The sequence below is a fragment of the Pelodiscus sinensis genome, chromosome Z, assembly GCF_052426305.1.
Source record: "Pelodiscus sinensis isolate ZL-2025 chromosome Z, ASM5242630v1, whole genome shotgun sequence".
Taxonomy (NCBI): Eukaryota; Metazoa; Chordata; order Testudines; family Trionychidae; genus Pelodiscus; species Pelodiscus sinensis.
The window spans coordinates 2,048,713-2,067,340 of NC_143085.1; the positions used below are offsets into that span (position 1 = coordinate 2,048,713).

General features: G+C 49.5%; 1 protein-coding gene across 2 annotated transcripts; it reads left to right on the forward strand.

Moving 5' to 3' along the window:
- The first annotated feature begins 5,083 nt into the window (after positions 1-5,083).
- LOC102443792 (uncharacterized) lies at positions 5,084-15,430 on the forward strand. 2 transcript variants are annotated; one of them, XM_075917052.2, is made up of 4 exons: positions 5,084-5,124; positions 6,264-6,381; positions 8,270-8,382; positions 11,552-15,430. In XM_075917052.2, the coding sequence occupies exons 2-4, from the start codon at positions 6,320-6,322 to the stop codon at positions 13,216-13,218; spliced, it is 1,842 nt and encodes a 613-aa protein (XP_075773167.2). In that variant the 5' UTR covers positions 5,084-5,124; positions 6,264-6,319; the 3' UTR covers positions 13,219-15,430. The 2 variants fall into 2 exon arrangements, with proteins under 2 accessions (XP_075773167.2, XP_075773166.2); XM_075917051.2 differs by having other exon boundaries at positions 5,087-5,124; positions 6,178-6,381.
- Positions 15,431-18,628: the final 3,198 nt, after the last annotated feature.

Consider the following 18,628-nt stretch of genomic DNA (forward strand, 5'->3'; position numbering starts at 1 on the left):
AGGACAAGGTGGTCACCTACATGTCCTGCAAGCGGCCTTGGACTTTGCCGTGTCCACAAGCCAGATCCAGTAGCTTGGCAGACTTAATCTGGCCCATGCGCCATATTTTGCCCAGGTCTGGTCTATGGCCTAACTCCCTGCCCAAGATTATATTTGAATGCCAGGTCACCCCACACTCTCTACATTCCAGTTTGCTCTCTGAAACCCCATCCTTCTGTCACAGGAGGAAACTTAGTTCCCGTGACGCAGAGGTGACTTAGTGCTCTGGCTCCAGAGGACCAAATCTATCAGCAGATCCCATTCAGTAGGTTTGCATAGGTGTAGTTTAACTTCTATATTTGGGGAGGCTGGGGCTGCAGGCTTAGGGCTCTGGGAGACAGTGTTTTTCTGAGACATCAGAATGTAATAGACCCAGCTCGCGAGCTGCGTGCTGCTCTTCACCCCCAAAAGTGCAGCTCGCGAAGTTGGCCGTGTGCCCCTCCAAACGGCCCCGGGCTCCCCTGTGCTCACCGTGGTAGGGGAGCCATCCAGCGGCGATTCAAGATGGCGGCGGCCGATGGGCGCCTGATATGGCCAAAAGTGTAAGTCCTTGTTTTTTAAAGGGGCGGTATTTTTTTTTTTTTTTTTGCTCGATAATTCTGAAGCAGCTCTTCGCATTTTTTCTGCCGCTGTTTCGGCTCTCTTTGTTTAATGGGTTGGCCACCCCGTAATAGACTATGGCCAGAGGTGATGGAGGGGGCACATGGGAGAGCACGTTCCCCCTCCCCCGATTTGTTCCCTGGTTAGCCTTGAACTTTCTCACATGGATTGAGCATGCTCAGTGACCTTGCTGACGCTGGCTGCCTTCACTCTGTCCCTCCTTTTTGTGGCCATTCCCTAAAAGAACCTGTTCCAACCACTGCTGGGATTCCTCTTGAAGAGCAGGGTGCCGCAGATTACAGCCTGAAATTTGGGATGATAAACTGCATCAGAGCTGGGGTTTGAATAACTCCTCCTCGCCAAAAGGGAGGGTGTAGGCACTGTGCCATAGCATTATGCAGTCATGCCTGGCATCCGCACATCTACTAGCAGAATAGAGCCAGGCATAAACTCCAAAAAGGACCATGTCAAGGTATTTACACTATTTCCACAAAGATGCAGCATGGCCAATTGCAGCTGGAAAACCAGCCTTTGCAACCAGACAACTTAGGGCTGTTGCTGTTCCGTGTCTCCCTCTCTAGCAGCAGACACGGCATTGTGGACAAGTAAAATCAATCCCAAAGGCCCCTTTCATCAGCCCTAGCCTTTCATCATTTGCAAGTGTGTTTGGATCTTCAAGAAATCAACAGATTTGCCCGCGAACAGCAGAAAATGGAGTGTAGCCGTTTTCATAATCAAGTGCAAATTGGGAGCCTGGTGCTTTTCATTCCTGATGTTGTGGTGCCATCGTGTGGCTATTTCATTATTGTCGTTCTTGAAAATGGCACTTCTCACTGGAGCAATATTTTCCTCTTCGAGATAGATACAGACTGGTCATTGGTCAGCTCAGACTCAGGGACAACTTACTGCAGTGGAGGAGGTGGGATGCGCAGCTGCAGACCCCGCCTCTCTCCCTCCTCCAAATTTGTCCATCTCTAAAGCTTCCTCGGCATCTGCTGTAGGCAGGAAAGGACCAGGTGGCCGGCCTCCTGTGCTGAACAGTGGTGTGATGTTGTCTGATTAAAATATGGCCATGTAGATTGTTATTGCTATCCCTATTATCTAATCGCAATAAACCGTGTACAAAGTACAGTAGACTTCCGATAATCCGGAACCTATGGGACCTAGGTGGTGCTGGATGATCAAATATGCCGGACTATCAGGAGGTACTATAAGATGGTTATATATATACTGTATACATTATATACTGTATATAAAGTGTTCTTAACCCTTTTTATTGTACATACTGTATACAGTATACTGTAAAGTTTAAGTTTTTTTAAGCCTTTTTTCTCAGTTCAGCTGCTGCCGCTGTTACCTTGTGACTCATTTTTTGCTGAAGGTCACTCACTAGACTCTTGCCATTTTGATGCCAGACTATCAGGAGTGCCAGACTACTGGATGCCGGACTATTGGAGTTTTACTGTATGTCAAGTAATGCATCAATGGAAAAGGTATGAGCTGCTGAATACGATCTCCTATTTGTATGCATGTATCATTTTTGTATGTAAAGTTATAAGCATTGACTATGTCCTTGTTTTTCAAATGTGGCTGCTTCTAAGTAACACCGACAAACTATTTAGCCAGCTCATTGTGAAGGCCTATTCAAGCTGAATGGGGCATCTGGACGACAGAAGATTCCCATCCACACCTGCTGGACTTTCATGTGAACTACTCAACACGTGGCCCATCTGTTTGCAGCCTACGGTATGGTTTGGGTTTACACGGGGCTCAACACACGGCCTGTAGGTGGAATCCTTTGAACATGGCTTCCACTGGGAACATGCTCCACAACGGTGGAACATGCATCTCCCTGTTGAGGTGAGCATCGAAGACACAAGCGGATGGGCTGGCTGGAACAGATGGGTACAGAGTGTCGGCATTTCTAGCTGACAGAGAGGAGGTGTGGGGAGCGCTAGGGCATTGTGTGAAAGAAGCTATTTACATGTCTATGCAACCACACTTAAGATGCGGCCCTTGGCATGTGGTGTGAGTATCACTGTGGACCCCGGAGCTTCCAAAGTTGAGTAGTCCTGAACTGGAGTGTGGGACTCAGTGGAGCACACCTGGGACTATGAGATTTTGTGGGGTCTCCGTGTGTAAGTCTTTCCTAACTTAAGACAAAATCATTTGGGGGGGAGGGCTTTCCCATAGCTCTAGGAGTTGGGGCCAAAAATGAGGGGTTCAGAATCCCTAGTTCTAACACCTGATCAAATATGTTAAGGGCTGTAATAAAGAGGAGTGGACCAATTGTTCTGTACATCCAGTGATGGCACTCATTAGCTCAAGATGTGCTATTTGTGCATAGCCCCACACACTCCTAGGCTATGTCTAGACTGGCATGATTTTCCGCAAATGCTTTTAACGGAAAAGTTTTCCGTTAAAAGCATTTGCGGAAAAGAGCATCTAGATTGGCACGGACGCTTTTCCGCAAAAGCACTTTTTGCAGAAAAGCATCTGTGCCAATCTAGACGCGCTTTTGGGCAAAAAAGCCCCGATCACCATTTTCGAGATTGGGGCTTTTATGCGCAAAACAACTCTGAGCTGTCTACACTGGCCCTTTTGTGCAAAAGGACTTTTGCCCGAACGGGAGCAGCATAGTATTTCCGCAAGAAGCACTGATTTCAGACAGTAGGAAGTCAGTGTTCTTGTGGAAATTCAAGCGGCCAGTGTAGACAGCTGGCAAGTTTTTCCGCAAAAGCACATGCTTTTGCGGAAAAACTTGCCAGTCTAGACACAGCCTTAGTTGTTTGCCTGGTGAGCTAGTCATAGAATCATAAAATTCTAGGGCTGGTAGAGACCTCAGGAGGTCATTAAGTCCAGCCTCTGCCCAAGCAGGACCAACCCTAACTAACCTAGTCAGGTAGGTTCTTAGTGGGAGTTTGGGGTGCAGGGACAAATATGTCGCTTCCAGGACTGCCGCACTGGCCCATGGGAGGGAGGCTAGTATGGTTGCCAAGATTTGCAGTATCTTAGTGGTGGCTTTGGGTCTAGTAACAGCTTCTCACTGAACCACCGGAACTATAACAACAGAGCAGTCCCGGCGCACTTTAACAGGGCATATCCACACTTAGAAATTTCAGGAATTATTTCAAGTTTAGTTATTTCAAAATAAGCGTTATTCCCTAAGGAAAGCAGGAGTACAGATGTCGAAATAACCAGCCCGTTATTTTGAAATAGCAGACTTGGTAGTGTGGACGCTCTGCTAGTTATTTCAAAATAACGGGCTTGGTAGTGTGGCCACTCCGCTTATTTCGAAATAAGGGGGTTTAGTTTGAAATAACTCCCTAGTGTAGACTAGCGCTCAGACAATAACAAAAATATGACAGCTTTTGTGGGCCAAAACCATTTCCTGAGAGGGGCTGGAGTGGGAAACAGAGGGCATTTTCTGCCCCCCCCAAGCTGCGCCCCACTGGGGGTCAATCAGTGTGTGGGGCGAGAGGGGCAATTTGTTTGCTCACAGTTATTCTGGGACCAGGTCGACCTGTTCTCATGCCCCCCCCCCCCCAGGGGCTGTAGGGCATGGGATGTGGGTAGGGAGTTGTGGGGCATTGGAATGAAGCTGTGGGGTGCGGGTGGGGGAATGTGGGGCACAGGTGGAGGGCTGTGGGTCAAGGGATACAGTTGGGGGAATGTGGGGCACAGGGGCTGTGGGTCAAGAGATGTGGGGCAGGGGGCTCGCAGGCGGGGGACTGAGGGGCAAGGGACACTGGCAGGGGGGTGTGGGGCTGTGGGGTAAGGGGGCTGAGACAAAGGACACGGGCAGGGGCTGGAGGGTTGTGGTGCAAGGGGGCTGTGGGGTGCGGGCGGAGGGCTGTGGGTCAAGGGACGCAATTGGGGGAATGTGAGGCACAGGGGCTGTGGGTCAAGAGATGTGGGGCAGGGGGCTCGCAGGCGGGGGGCTGTGGGTCAAGGGATGCAGTCGGGAGAATGTGGGGCACGGGGCCTGTGGGGGGAAAGGGGCGCGCGCGAGGGTCCATGGGGGCAGTCGGGGGAATGTGGGGCAGGGGGCTGTGGGGTGCAAATGGGGGGAAGGGGCGCGCGCGGGGGTCCATGGGGCAGTCGGGGGAATGTGGGGCAGGGGGCTGTGGGGTGCAAATGGGGGGGAAGGGGCGCGCGCGGGGGTCCATGGGGCAGTCGGGGGAATGTGGGGCAGGGGGCTGTGGGGTGCAAATGGGGGGGAAGGGGCGCGCGCGGGGGTCCATGGGGCAGTCGGGGGAATGTGGGGCAGGGGGCTGTGGGGTGCAAATGGGGGGGAAGGGGCGCGCGCGGGGGTCCATGGGGCAGTCGGGGGAATGTGGGGCAGGGGGCTGTGGGGTGCAAATGGGGGGAAAGGGCGCGCGCGGGGGGCCGTGGGGCGGCGGGCAGCCCTGTGGGGCGGGCTTACGGCGGGCGGGGCGGCGCTGACGCTGCCCGGGGCGGGCGGGGCGATGGCGGCGGCCTGAGGTGAGGCGGCGGCGGCGGCGGTTTCAGGCTCCGTGGCGCGGCGCGAGGCCGGGACGTTGCAGCGCGCGCAGGGGGGTTGGCGCGCGCGCTGGGCGGGAGCGGCCCGAGAATCCCGCCGGCGCGCTGAGGGGGCGCGAGGAGCAGGCCGCGGGGGCGAGTGCCGCGGGCCTGCCCGTGCGGGGGTCTGTGTGTGTGTGTGGTTGGGGGGGGTCACCGACACCTTAACCCGGGAAGGAGCTGGGCCTAGCCCTGGTTTTGCAGAGGGTCCCACACGAGGCTTCCCCCAGTGCAGCGACACGCCCGGAAAGGGACGCCGGCGCCCGATGAGCCCCTGGGAGAGGCCGGTTCCCTTCGGCACGATAACGAACCAGTGGCAGCGAAGCCACTCGAAGAGGCCTTGGTCCTGGCGGTGGTAAAACTGTCCCTACCTATTGTCTAAACCTCAAGCCTGTCCGTTGGCTGATTAGGAGGAGACTCAGCCGTACGCGGCGTCCCCGCTATAAGTCGCCCCGGCGTACATCCGTTCCGCACTAATGTCGTCGACGCTTGTAGGAACGGGTGCGATGTACATCCGCCCATTCCTCTCCCTTACGTCGCGCCAGAAAAACGCAATCATTTGTGCAAATGGAAGCCAGCCGTGGGGAAAAAATTCCCCGCTTTAAGCTGTTTCGCTATACGCACGGGTGGATATAGGGCAGGGTGAGCGGGGCGGCCGCTCTGGGCCCCGCGCTTCAAGAAGCCCCACGCATGCGCCGTGGTGCCACCACGCAAAAGGGGGCCACGCAAAATTGTGCTGCCCGGGGCCCTGCAAAATCATCATCTGCCCCTGGCTATACATTCAAGTTTTTTGGAACGTATCTTGGACTCACAGCAATGACGGCCTGTACCTCCGTCTGCCCATCTCTCATGGCACTAACAAGAATTAAGATTGTTGTAGGTTTCAGATACCAACTGCTTCGCAATGAGAAGAACAGCCTAATATAGAAGACAGTATATAAATAATAAGCTTTCGCTGCGTTCCAAACTGGAACCACGTCATTCCTCATTTTACAGCTCTCCGTGCCAGCGTCCATCTGTCTGTCTGCCTGAAGGTTGCAGCCGTGAGTTTAGATCCAGAGTGGCGCTGTGTTTCATTTCAGGCTATGTGTGACATTGCCATCTGGGTCCTCAAGGAGGAGGGAGAAGAGCTAGCAGGATGGCAGAAGGAACTAAAGAAGAACTCAGTGAGGAACAACTACACAACTTTGATCTTTCTGGGTAAAAATGTTCATTTTGTTTGTTTGTTGAAGTGTCGATGAGGTCTGACAGACTTGAGTGATATTCAGGTCAGGGATATTGCTTTCCGCTGATGGTTTGCACTTGCATTCCTTTGTGTGTGGGAAAAACATCCACTCCAATCAATGGAGACTCAAAATACAGAAGGTAGCTCTAAACCGGGGTTACTCAACACACGGCCTGTGGGCCACATGTGGTCCGTGGCCCATTTATTTGCAGCCCGCGGGAGGAAGCTAAAACAAAAAGTAGCCAATATTATGGTCTTCTGTTGATATGCGTTTTTGGAAATTAAATTCCTGGATTGTCATTGCTTATTAAGAGTGCTGACGTGTGGAAATCGGGTAAATATTGCATTTTATTAATATCAGCAGAACTGACTTAAATGGGTCCTGTGCGTTGTATAGTCTTGCCTTAATTTTTGTATTCATGACCTTCAATGTGAGAGAAGCTATTTGCATATATATTTGCAAGTATATGCAACAACATTAAAGATGTGGTCCTCGGCATGTGCTGTGAGTATCATTGTGGCCCCCGGGGCTTCCAAAGTTGAGTATCCTTGCTCTAAACCCTCTATTTACAATCTTCTGGTTTAGGACAATGGCTGTACTTCTCCATCCATCTTTAGCCCACGAGCAAAAGTGAACTGCTGGGTCATTGCACGTGATGTGTTGGTGCAAATAAGGGATGTTTCACGTGGGGAAAATGTCAATATACTAATAGAAGCAGTTGACATTTTCTGCAATTCAGCATTCATGCAGTCAATCAGGAAATTGCATTGCTCTCATCCAGCACTTTAGTGATCCAAGAGCTCTGTAAAATGATGTCGTGTTTGTCTTTTATGACTCTTGTGACCGGTCGGGTCCACCTCAGGACTGTCATCTGATTTGCTGAGACCCCACTGAGCCTGTTTTCCCTCACAGCCTGCCCATCTGGCACCCTAGGGATATGTCTAGACTACACTGAAGTTTCGAAAGAGGAGATGCACATTCTGTGGGAGTGCGGTTTTTTTGGACCCCCCCCTTTTTTTCGAAAAGCCATGTAAGCCTCATTTTTTGAGGAAGAGTGGCTTTTCGAAAAAGGGAGGATTCCGAAAAAACCGTGTCCCGACTACTTTCACTTTCAAAAGCTCTGCTCTTCCTCTTTTAAAACTTCAGCGTAGTCTAGATGTACCCTAGGTAAACTATGACTTTGGTACCTTCCCGCCTCCACGTTCAATATAGAGAAAAATGAGAAGTCTAGAATGAAATTTTTTCTTTATTTACTTGGCCTTTGAAATGAACAATGTGAAAATAAAAATAAGTTTTCTGCTTTTCATGAATTCTAACCCAATTTTACTGTACGGGGTAAACCGCCCAGTGGCTGACACTTGAAAGTTTTAACTGTTTTGAGTTGTACACGGTGTTTCCGGTCAGTGCTATAAACAGTTGCATTTCAAGTTGGCACTGTCTTCCTTCCTAAGGAACTCGATTTTGGGAAGCGATGAAAATCTTTATTCCTTGATGGTTAGTAAGAACGATTAACTGTGGTGTAAATAATGCATGGAAAAGACTACTGTGCTGTCTACACTGGCCCTTTTCCGGAACAGTTTTTCCGGAAAAGGCCTTTGCCCAAACGGGAGCAGCATAGTTTTTCCGGAAAAACACTGACAATTTTACAGTAGATCATCATTGCTTTTCCGGAAAAGCAAGCGGCCAGTGTAGACAGCTGGCTGTAGACAGCGGCTGCTTTTCCGGAATAAGTGGTCCAAGGTAGACACAGTCACAGTGCTTGCTGAGTAACAGAAAACATTAGAATCCTAGAGCTGGAAGAGACCTCAGGAGGTCATCAAGACCAGTCCCAACATTGTTTGTCTCTCTCTTTTTGCCAACAGTCGTGCGGCCACCAAACCTGACGTTGCATCTCTGATTGAACGTGGGGAAGTTCCACGTGACTGGGATCATAAGAACTCGAGAGAAAGAAGCCTTTCTAAAGGGGACTCCTCTGGTGAGTAATTACTAATGAACTCTTCAAAAACATTGAGGGAAGGAAAGACCTAAAGGAGACACCCCCATTTCACGAGCTTCTATTAAAACTGCTTTTGTCTCTTCCCATCAGCTCAGTCGCCAGCCATTATTACTTCTATTTGGCAGGCATGTGTCATGGACTTCTACCTCTCCTGACTGGCTTTAGACTGTAGCTTCTGTCTTAGGAAGGAACAATCAGTTTCACACATAGGCTATGTCTAGACTGCAGGCTTCTTTCGAAAGAGGCTCTTTCGAAAGCATCTTTCGAAAGAGCCTCTTTCGAAAGATTGCGTCTAGACAGCAGGCGGATCTTTCGATAGAGGAAATCCGCTTTTTCGAAAGAGAGCACCCAGCGAGTCTGGATGCTCTCTTTCGAAGACGGCCTCTTTACATTGAAGAACGCCTTCCTTCGAAAGAGGAACTTTCGAAGGAAGGCGTTCTTCCTCGTGAAATGAGGTTTACCGCCATCGAAAGAAAAGCCGCGTTCTTTCGAAATAATTTCGAAAGAACGCGGCTTGAGTCTGGACGCAGGGGAAGTTTTTTCGGGAAAAGGCTACTTTTCCCCAAAAAAACCCTGAGTCTGGACACGGCCATACTGAATGGGAACCGACTGTCTAGGAAGGAGTACGGCAGAAAGGGAGCTAAGAGGTTATAGTGGACCACAAGCTGAATATCAGTCAGCAGTGCGATGCTGTTGCAAAAAAAGCAAACATGATTCTGGGCTGCATTCACAGGTGTGTTGCGAGCAAGACACGAGAAGTCATTCTTCCGCTCTACTCTGCGCTGGTTAGGCCTTCGTTGGAGTGTTGTGTCTGGTTCTGGGCACCGCATTTCAAGAAAGATGTGGAGAAATTGCAGAGGGTCCAGAAAAGAGCAACAAGAATGATGAAAGATCTTGAGAACATGAGCTATGAAGGAAGGCTGAAAGAATTGGGTTTGTTTAGTTTAGAAAAGAGAAGATTGAGGGGGGACATGATAGCCATTTTCAGGTATCTAAAAGGGTGTCATAAGGAGGAGGGAGAAAACTTCTTGTTCTTGGCCTCTGAGGATAGAACAAGAAGCAATGGGCTTAAACTGCAGCAAGGGAGGTTGAGGTTGGACATTAGGAAAAAGTTCCTAACCGTCAGGATGGTCAAACACAGGAATAAATTGCCCAGGGAGGTTGTAGAATCTCCATCACTGGAGATATTTAAGAGTAGGTTAGGTAAATGTCTATCAGGGATGGTCTAGACAGTATTGAGTCCTGCCATGAGGGCAGGGGACTGGACTCGATGACCTCTCGAGGTCCCTACCAGTCCTAGTATTCTATGATTCTTCTGACTGCTCAAGTGGAATGGCAGGACACATTTGGTATCATTGTCTGGCCTCTCTGTAGACTTTTGAAACATGAACCAAGCCAGGAGGTGGAGAACGAGCTTCTGAACCGTAGAAATGTAGAGCTGGAAGGGGCTTTCAGAGGCACTGAGTCAGGACCTAGTCCTAAGAAACCACAACCAACCCTGACGAGAGTCTGACCTGTTCTGCGAAAACAACAAGAAGTCCTGTGGCACCTTATAGACTAACACAGAGGTGGCCAACCCGCAGTTCATGAGGAAAAATTGCAGCTCCCGCACTTGCGGCTCTTAAAGGGGCAGCATGTTTTTTGGGGGGGGGGGGGTTTGGCTCAACAAACTGGGTATGTGAGAGAAGAAATTCGGGGGGGGGGCTGAGGCGACCCAGCCCCCCCGTCAATCTCCCCTCCCCCCCAAGAAAGAACCCACTTCATCTGGTAAAAAAAATTCAGAAATGTGAAATGGACTGACTTCAAAATGGCCTCCTTAAAAGGGCAATGCCTGCTATGCCCTGATCAGTTTCTTTTCTTTTTTTTTTTTGCTCAACAAGTTTTGCTGCTGTTGGGGGGGGGGGGGAGGATAAGGGTTTCTCAAAGATCAAAAAGGGGGCATGATGCCGAAAAGTTTGAGAACTACTGCTTTAGCCCGTTGCATTTTGTCCTTCCTTCTGTGGGCACGGAGTACTACACTCCTGAAGGGAGATGGAAGGACTACTTTCAGCTTTTGTAATAAAGCCTGTAGACAGAACGCCAGTATGATCTTACAGGGACGGATAGCTCAGTGGCTTGAGCATTGGCCTGCTACACCCAAGGTTGTGCGTTTGATCCTTGAGGAGGTCATTTAGGGTGTGTCTAGACTACAGGGTTTTGTCGACAAAACTATACCTGCGTCTACACTGCCGCTGAGTTCTGTCGACATAACATCGACAGAACTCAGCAGTTTTGTCGACAGCTGTAAACCTCATTCTACGAGGAACAACGCCTTTTGTCGACAGAGTTCTGTCGCCAGAAGGCGTTATTGCATCTATACTGTCCTTTTCGTCTACACTGTCATGTCGACAAAGCAAGCCGCTTTGTCGACAGAACTGGATATAGCCTGGATGCTCTTTGTCGACAGAAGCTTTGTCAACAGTATCTGTCAACAAAACTTCTGTCGACAAAAGCCTGTCGTCTAGACAGACCCTTAGGGGCAAATCTGTCAGGGATGGTACTTGGTCCTGCCGTGAGGGCAGGGGACTGGACTTGATGACCTCTCAAGATCCCTTCCAGCTCTATGAGATAGGTAAATCTCCATACATATGGGCTACGTCTACACTGGCACCCTTTTCCGGAAATGCTTAAAACGGAACAGTTTTCCGTTATAAGTATTTCCGGAAAAAGAGCGTCTACATTGGCAGGATGCTTTTCCGGAAAAGCACTTTTTCCAGAAAAGCGTCCATGGCCAATGTAGACGCGCTTTTTCACAAAAAAGCCCCGATCGTCATTTTTGCGATCGGGGCTTTTTTGCGGAAAAGACTACTGGGCTGTCTACACTGGCCCTTTTCCGGAACAGTTTTTCCGGAAATGGACTTTTGCCCGAACGGGAGCAGCATAGTTTTTCCGGAAAAACAATGACGATTTTACATTAGATCGTCATTGCTTTTCCGGAAAAGCAAGCGGCCAGTGTAGACAGCTGGCAAGTTATTCCGGAAAAGTGGCTGCTTTTCCGGAATAAGTGGCCAGTGTAGACACAGCCATGCTGTATGTTTATGTGCCTTATGTTAACATGTCCAGTATCCTTTGTGTGTTGAAGTAACATTTGGATTCTCATTTATTCCAGCAAATGATAGAATCACGTGGAAGACTGAAGAGAATCATTCACAGGGAAATTCTGAGGGCTTGGTAAAGCTCAGGAATTTATCTCCAAGAGGGGAAGTATTTAACTCTGTTGAGGGAAATATGTGTGAGGGTGAATATAGGTCAGCTGGCCAACATGGGAACGCAGAAGGCGAGAGCATGGAGAAATCGATTCCAAATGAAAGAGCTTTCAGCAAAGGCCAAAACATTCCTCTCCACCCAGGCGAGAGACCCCATAAATGTACTGTGTGTGACAAAAGCTTCACTCGCCGTGCACATCTTCTTCAGCACCAGAGAATCCACACGGGCGAGAGACCCTATATGTGTACCGAGTGCGAGAAAAGCTTCCGACAGAGATCAGAGCTGATTGACCATCAGCGAACGCATACGCAAGAGAAACCCTACAAATGTGAGACGTGTGGGAAACGGTTCATTCGGAGCACACGGCTTATTCAGCATCAGAATGTCCACACGGGAGTGAAACCGCACAAGTGTCCTCAGTGCGAGAAAAGCTTTAGTTGGATCTCATCGGTTATTAAGCACCAGAGAGTTCACACGGGCGAGAGACCCTATAAATGCCCAGACTGTGAGAGAACCTTCAGTTGGAGCTCCACCCTTATAAAGCACCGGAGACTTCACACAGGAGAAAGACCCTACAAATGTCCGACCTGCGCAAAGTGCTTTGTACAGAGTGCGAATCTTCTCAAACATCAGAGGGTGCACACGGAACAGAAACCCTATGCCTGCGGGGAATGCGAGGAGACCTTTCTGGTCCGGGCTCATTTCATTCTGCACCAGAGAATGCACGCGGGTGAGGAATTCGACAAGTCCGATGGCTGCGAGGAGTGGTTTGGTCTTGTCTCGGACCTTCGCAAACATCAAAAGAAGCCCTATCAATGCGCCGAATGTGACAAAAGCTTCAACAAAAGTTCCAATCTTAGTAAGCATCAGAGGATCCATACGGGGGAGAGGCCCTATGAGTGTTCCGACTGTGAGAAAAGTTTCATTCAGAGCTCTCACCTGAAGCTGCACGAACGAGTGCACCGGGGAGAAAAACCCTACCAATGTTCTGACTGTGAGAAAAGTTTCCACCAGAGCTCCCATCTCATTCAGCACCAGAGAGTTCACACCCAAGAAAAGCCTTTTAAGTGTCCCGAGTGCGAGAAAAGCTTTAGCCGGAGCTCCGTGCTAAATAAACACACGAGAATCCACGCGGGAGAACAGAGCTATAAGTGCAGCCAGTGTGACGAAACCTTTGCTAGCAGCGCCCATCTTCTTCGGCACAAGAGAACCCACCACGCGGAAAGACCTTACCAATGCCCCAGCTGTGAAAAGAGTTTCAGCCGGAGCTCGCAGCTTACGCTCCATCAGAAAAACCACGCAGCAGAGAAGCCGTACAAGTGCGCCGACTGTGAGAAAAGCTTCGTGTACAGCTCGCATTTAATTCAGCATCAGAGAACTCACACTAGAGAGCGGCCTTACCAGTGTGCGGTGTGCGAGAAAAGTTTCATTCAGAGCTCGCATCTCCTTCAGCACCAGAAAATCCACACGGGAGAGAGGCCCTTTAGATGCAGCGATTGTGAGAAAACCTTCAATCGGAGCTCCAACCTTATAAAACATCAGAGAACGCACACCAGGGAGACCCTGTAAGACAGAGGTGGGGGAACCTTTTTTGGGTCGGAAGCCACTGACCCCCACAAAAATCAGTTGGGGGCCCACACACAAGTGAGAAGCCCCCCTCCAAAAAAAACCCTTGATGTGGCCTCTGACTGGAGAGACATTCCCCTCGCACACCAGAGTGTAATGTAAAGAGATGCTTCCATCGGAACATCAAACTATTAACTATCAGGCTGTGTCTACACTGGCAAGTTATTCCGGAAAATCAGCCGTTTTTCCGGAAAAACTTGCCAGCTGTCTACACTGGCCACTTGAATTTCCGGAAAAGCACTGACGATCTAATGTAAAATCATCAGTGCTTTTCCGGAAATACTATGTTGCTCCCGTTCGGGCAAAAGTCTTTTTCCGGAAAACTGTTCCGGAAAAGGGCCAGTGTAGACAGCACAGTAATGTTTTCCACAAAAAAGCCCCGATCGCGAAAATGACGATCGGGGCTTTTTTGCGGAAAAGCACGTCTAGATTGGCCACGGACGCTTTTCCGCAAAAAGTGCTTTTCCGGAAAAGCGTCCTGCCAATCTAGATGCGCTTTTATGGAAATGCTTTTAACGGGAAACTTTTCCGTTAAAAGCATTTCCGGAAAATCATGCCAGTGTAGACGTAGCCTCAGAGTATTTCCGCAGTAGGAAAATTCCACGAATGTGCCACATGTGAGAAATGCTTCAGACTGTCATGTTTTGTGGCTTCGCTGTACTGACCTGAATAAGATCTCTAGGAAACTTGCCTTTGCCTTTCTTATACTAACAAGAGTTTTGTTAGTATAAACGGTACCATTTCCCCCACCAAATGGACCCATTTGTTGACCTAACTGTGTCTATGCTACTGGTACGTCTATACTACATGCTTCTTTTGAAAGAAGCTTTTTTGAAATCTTTTGAAAAAGCTTCTTTTGAAAGCGATCGTCTAGACAGCCACAACATTTTCGAAAAAGCGATGTGCTTTTTCGAAAGAGAGCACCCCGGCAATCTGGATGCTCTCTTTCGAAAAAGCCCTGTTTGTGGTCAAGAACGCCTTTTTTTGAAAGAGCTCTTTGGAAAAAAGGCGTTCTTCCTCATAAAATGAGGTGTACCGTTGTCGAAAAAAGCACCACGTTCTTTTGATTTATTTCGAAAGAACGCAGCGGCAGTCTAGACGCAGGTGAAGGGTTTTTTTTTCAAAAAAAGGCCACTTTTTTCAAAAAAAACCTGTAGTTTAGACATAGCCCATGGCTGTGTCTAGACTGGCAAGTTTTTCTGCCTGCTTTTGCGGAAAAACTTACCAGCTGTCTACACTGGCCGCTTGAATTTCCTCAAGAACACTGATGATCTCATGTAAGAAATCAGTGCTTCTTGCGGAAATACTATGCTGCTCCCATTCGGGCAAAAGTCCTTTTGCGCAAAAGGATCAGAGTAGACAGCTCAGATTTATTTTGCGCAAAAAAGCCCCGATCACTAATATGGTGAGCAGGGCTTTTTTGCACAAAAGCGCGTCTAGATTGTCCATGGATGCTTTTGCGCAAAAGCGTCCGTGCCAATCTAGATGCTCTTTTCCGCAAATGCTTTTAACGGAAAAGTTTTCCGTTAAAAGCATTTGCGGAAAAGAGCGTCTAGATTGGCACAGACGCTTTTCCGCAAAAGCAATCTAGACACTCTTTTCCCCAAATGCTTTTAACGGAAAACTTTTCCGTTAAAAGCATTTGCGGAAAATCATGCCAGTCTAGACGTAGCCTATATGTTTTGCCAGGAGTTATGTCTAAAAGTGTGATTTGTGAGTGAATGAATGACCTGTTGGTAAATGCCCTTTGTGTAGGCACAGTTACACGGCTGAATTTTGCACTTTTACCAGTAGAGATTATTTTGGGGTGTGTGTGTGTGTGTGTGTGTGTGTGTGTGTGTGTGTGGCGGGGTGGGATGAGGCAGAATACTGCAATAAACTATATCAGCAAAATGCTCTTTTGCATGTTTCATTAGTGTCCACGTTAGTAGTAAACATATCTGTTGTTAACACGCCGTTCAGTGACAATAGATATACAATTAAAATCAGTAAGATACTGCCAAGTAACTGTTACTTTAAAATACATCGGGGGACTTGTACTTGGTTTTCCACGATTGTGAAATAGCATGTTGTATCCTGGCAGGCTGTCAGCCTTGATTCCGCATTTCCCATCTTGCAAGACGAGAGGAGCAGTAGTAAAAGGCTGTATATCTTTCGTCACTATGTACATTTTTGACAGGTCTATGCCCCCTTTTTGGTTTATGACATGCCGTTGGGTCTCATTTTTGTACGTGTACACTTTTGGCATCGTGACCACTTGGGATATTTTGATTGTATTTTTTCAGAGGGGCACATTATGACTGCTTGTCTGGTTTTTTTCCCCACATTTACTGCCATTTAAAAATATGAAGGCAGTGGGCACCAACCAGTCGATCGGGATCTACTGATAGATCTTGGAGCTTTTGACAGGTGATCCTGACAGGTTTGGCCAGGACGCTATCACGTTCTGGCGCTCTCAGCACTGTTGTGCTCCACCTGCCCTCTGCCTTCAAGCTGCCCCCAACTCCTGGGAGCCTGCTGCTTGCCGTGCATGACACGGGAAGGAAAGGTTGGGGTGCTGATGTCAGAGTGCCCTTCCCCCACCCCCACAGAGTGGAAACAGGGGGTAAGGAATGGAAAGATTTTGCTGACTACTTTTGGGAGTGGGGTGGTCTCTGGGCAGAGGTGAGCCTGCCCTAACCCCCTGCATCACTACCCAGAAGCCACCTGTGATGAAGCCTGCATTCTGAACCCCAGCCCCAAACATGAACCCCTCTTGCACCCCAAATCTCTGCTCTAGACCTGAGTCCTCATGCACCCAAACTCCCTCCTACAGCCTGCACCCTGATCCCCCTCCCCCACATACCTCGGCTACGTCTACACTGGCATGATTTTCCGAAAATGCTTTTAACGGAAGACTTTTCCGTTAAAAGCATTTTCGGAAAAGCACGTCTAGATTGGCAGGATGCTTTTCTGCAAAAGCACTTTTTGTGGAAAAGCGTCCGGGGCCAATCTAGACGCGGTTTTCTGCAAAAAAGCCCCGATCGCCATTTTTGCCATCGGGGCTTTTTTGTGGAAAACGGTACTATGCTGTCTACACTGGCCCTTTTGCGCAAAAGTCTTTCGGAAAAAGACTTTTGCCCAAACGGGAGCAGCATAGTATTTCCGGAAAAGCACTGATGATTTTTACAGGAGATCGTCAGTGCTTTTCCGGAAATTCAAGCGGCCAGTGTAGACAGCTGGCAAGTTTTTCCGCAAAATCAGATGATTTTGTGGAAAAACTTGCCACTCTAGACACAGCCCTCAAGTATGTTATTCTCACTAGGGATGTTAAATATCGGTTAATTCAATATAGTCGATTAACCTCCTGCATTCTTATAGGTTAGTCGACTCTTCTATAGTCCCCGGGCAGCCCCTGTCTAAAGAGGGGTCTGAGTTCCAGGACTCAACACATGCCAGGACTGAGGTGGGCGTAATCCACTTGAAATGCAGTGGGGGGGTAGGTCCAGGACCCAGTGCAAGCTGGGACTGAGCCGGGCTGCTGCCCAGCCTGTTAGAAATTTATTGGCAAGGAATGGGGGCAAATGCAGGTGGGGTCGCCAACCTTTTTCAGCACGAGATCACTTTTTGAATGTAAGTGCGATCCAGGATCTACCTCAAACCCGAACATCCTGGCCCCGCCTCCTTCCCACCCCTTCTTCGGGGCCTGCCCTTCCTCCCTCCCCCATCCTCACTCACTTTATGAGGCTGGGGACAGAGGGTGAGGGATGCGGACTCCCGTCTTGGGCTAAAGGTGGCCTTTGGGACAAGCGTAAAGTAATGCACATCGGGAAAAATAGCCCCAACTATACGTAGAGTGTGATGGCTAATTTGCCTACGACAAATCAGGAAAGAGATCTTGGAGTTATCGTGGCTAATTCTCTGAAAACGTCCATACAGTGTGCTGCGGTGGTCTAAAAGGCAAATAGGATGTTAGGAATTATTAAGAAAGGGATAGAAAATAAGACCCAGAATATTTTACTGCCCCGGTATAAAATTATGGTACGCCCACATCTGGAATACCGTGTACAGATGTGGTCTCCTCACCTCCAAAAAGATACTTTGGCCTTGGAAAGGGTTCAGAAAAGAGCAACTAAAATGATTCGGGGTCCCCTATGAAGAGAGGTTAACGCGACTGGAACTTTTCAGTTTAGAAAAGAGGAGACTGAGGGGGGGATAGGATAGAGGTCTATAAAATCAGGAGTGGTGTGGAGAGAGTGAATAAAGAAAAGTTAGTTATTAGTTCCCTAAATAGAAGAACTAGAGGACACCAAATGAAATTAATGGGTAGCAGGTTTAAAACTAATACAAGAAAGTTCTTCACACAGCGTGTTGTCAACCTGTGGAACTCCTCGCCGGAGGGGTGTTGCGCGCACACGGAGACGCTGCCGGGCTGCGCGGGGGGCATTGCGCTGACACTGAGAAGTGCTGCGTGGGGCCCGCAGTCCCGGCCCTGCCTCTTCCCACGCTCCCTGTCGCGCCACAGTCTGGAGGAGCCCTGCAGGCAGAGCCCGGAGTCTTTCTTTGACCGGGCACCCTGGGGTGGGGCAGGGAAGGCTCGGGGGGAGGGGGGGAGGCTCAGGGCTGATTTTTCCAACAGGAGCCACAAACTTGCCGCGGGAGGCATCAGGGCCCCACTGCTCTTGCCGCTGGGGCTGAGGATGGAAGTTTCCTGCCGGGGCATCTCCCGCAACGCCGGATCTACCCCCCTCCTTCTGGTCTGCCTGGGTGTGGGAGCTGCAGGCAGCCTGGTTGGCCCCCGAGTCCTCCTTTTTGGGGCCGCCCCTGCTCCAGTCCAGTTGTGCTGTTTCCCCCCGACACACAGAGGGAGATGGGGGGGGGCACAGAAGACACCAGGGTTAACCAAAGATGCTTCCCTACAGGGTGGATGACCTGGGCAGAGCCCCATGATGGGGTAGGTGGCAGAAATGGGCAAGAGCCACACTGCTAACCTGGGGAACTCCCTGCCCCAGGGTGTAAGGGAGGCCCAGGCTCAGTCACGGGCAGGTACAGGGTGAGTTGCTGTGTCTGGCACGTTCTCAAAACCCAGGAGCAGGGAAAAAGTTGTCCCATGAACCATGCGTATGTGTGACCTTTCCACATTCCCAGAATGCTCTGAGCTCGATGGAACAGCCTCTGGCTCTAACTGTCCCCCTCTATGTGTCACGTCCTGCACCCAAGCTCCTGAGCGGAGGGGGAAGAGGAGACAGCTCCGCTAGTGTTAAATGCCCACAAAGATGCTCAGCTTGACCCTACGGCTCGATTCTATCCTCAGCGCTGCTCTTGTCAACGTAGGGCTGGTGTAATCAATCGAGACACCCGCGGTAACTGGATT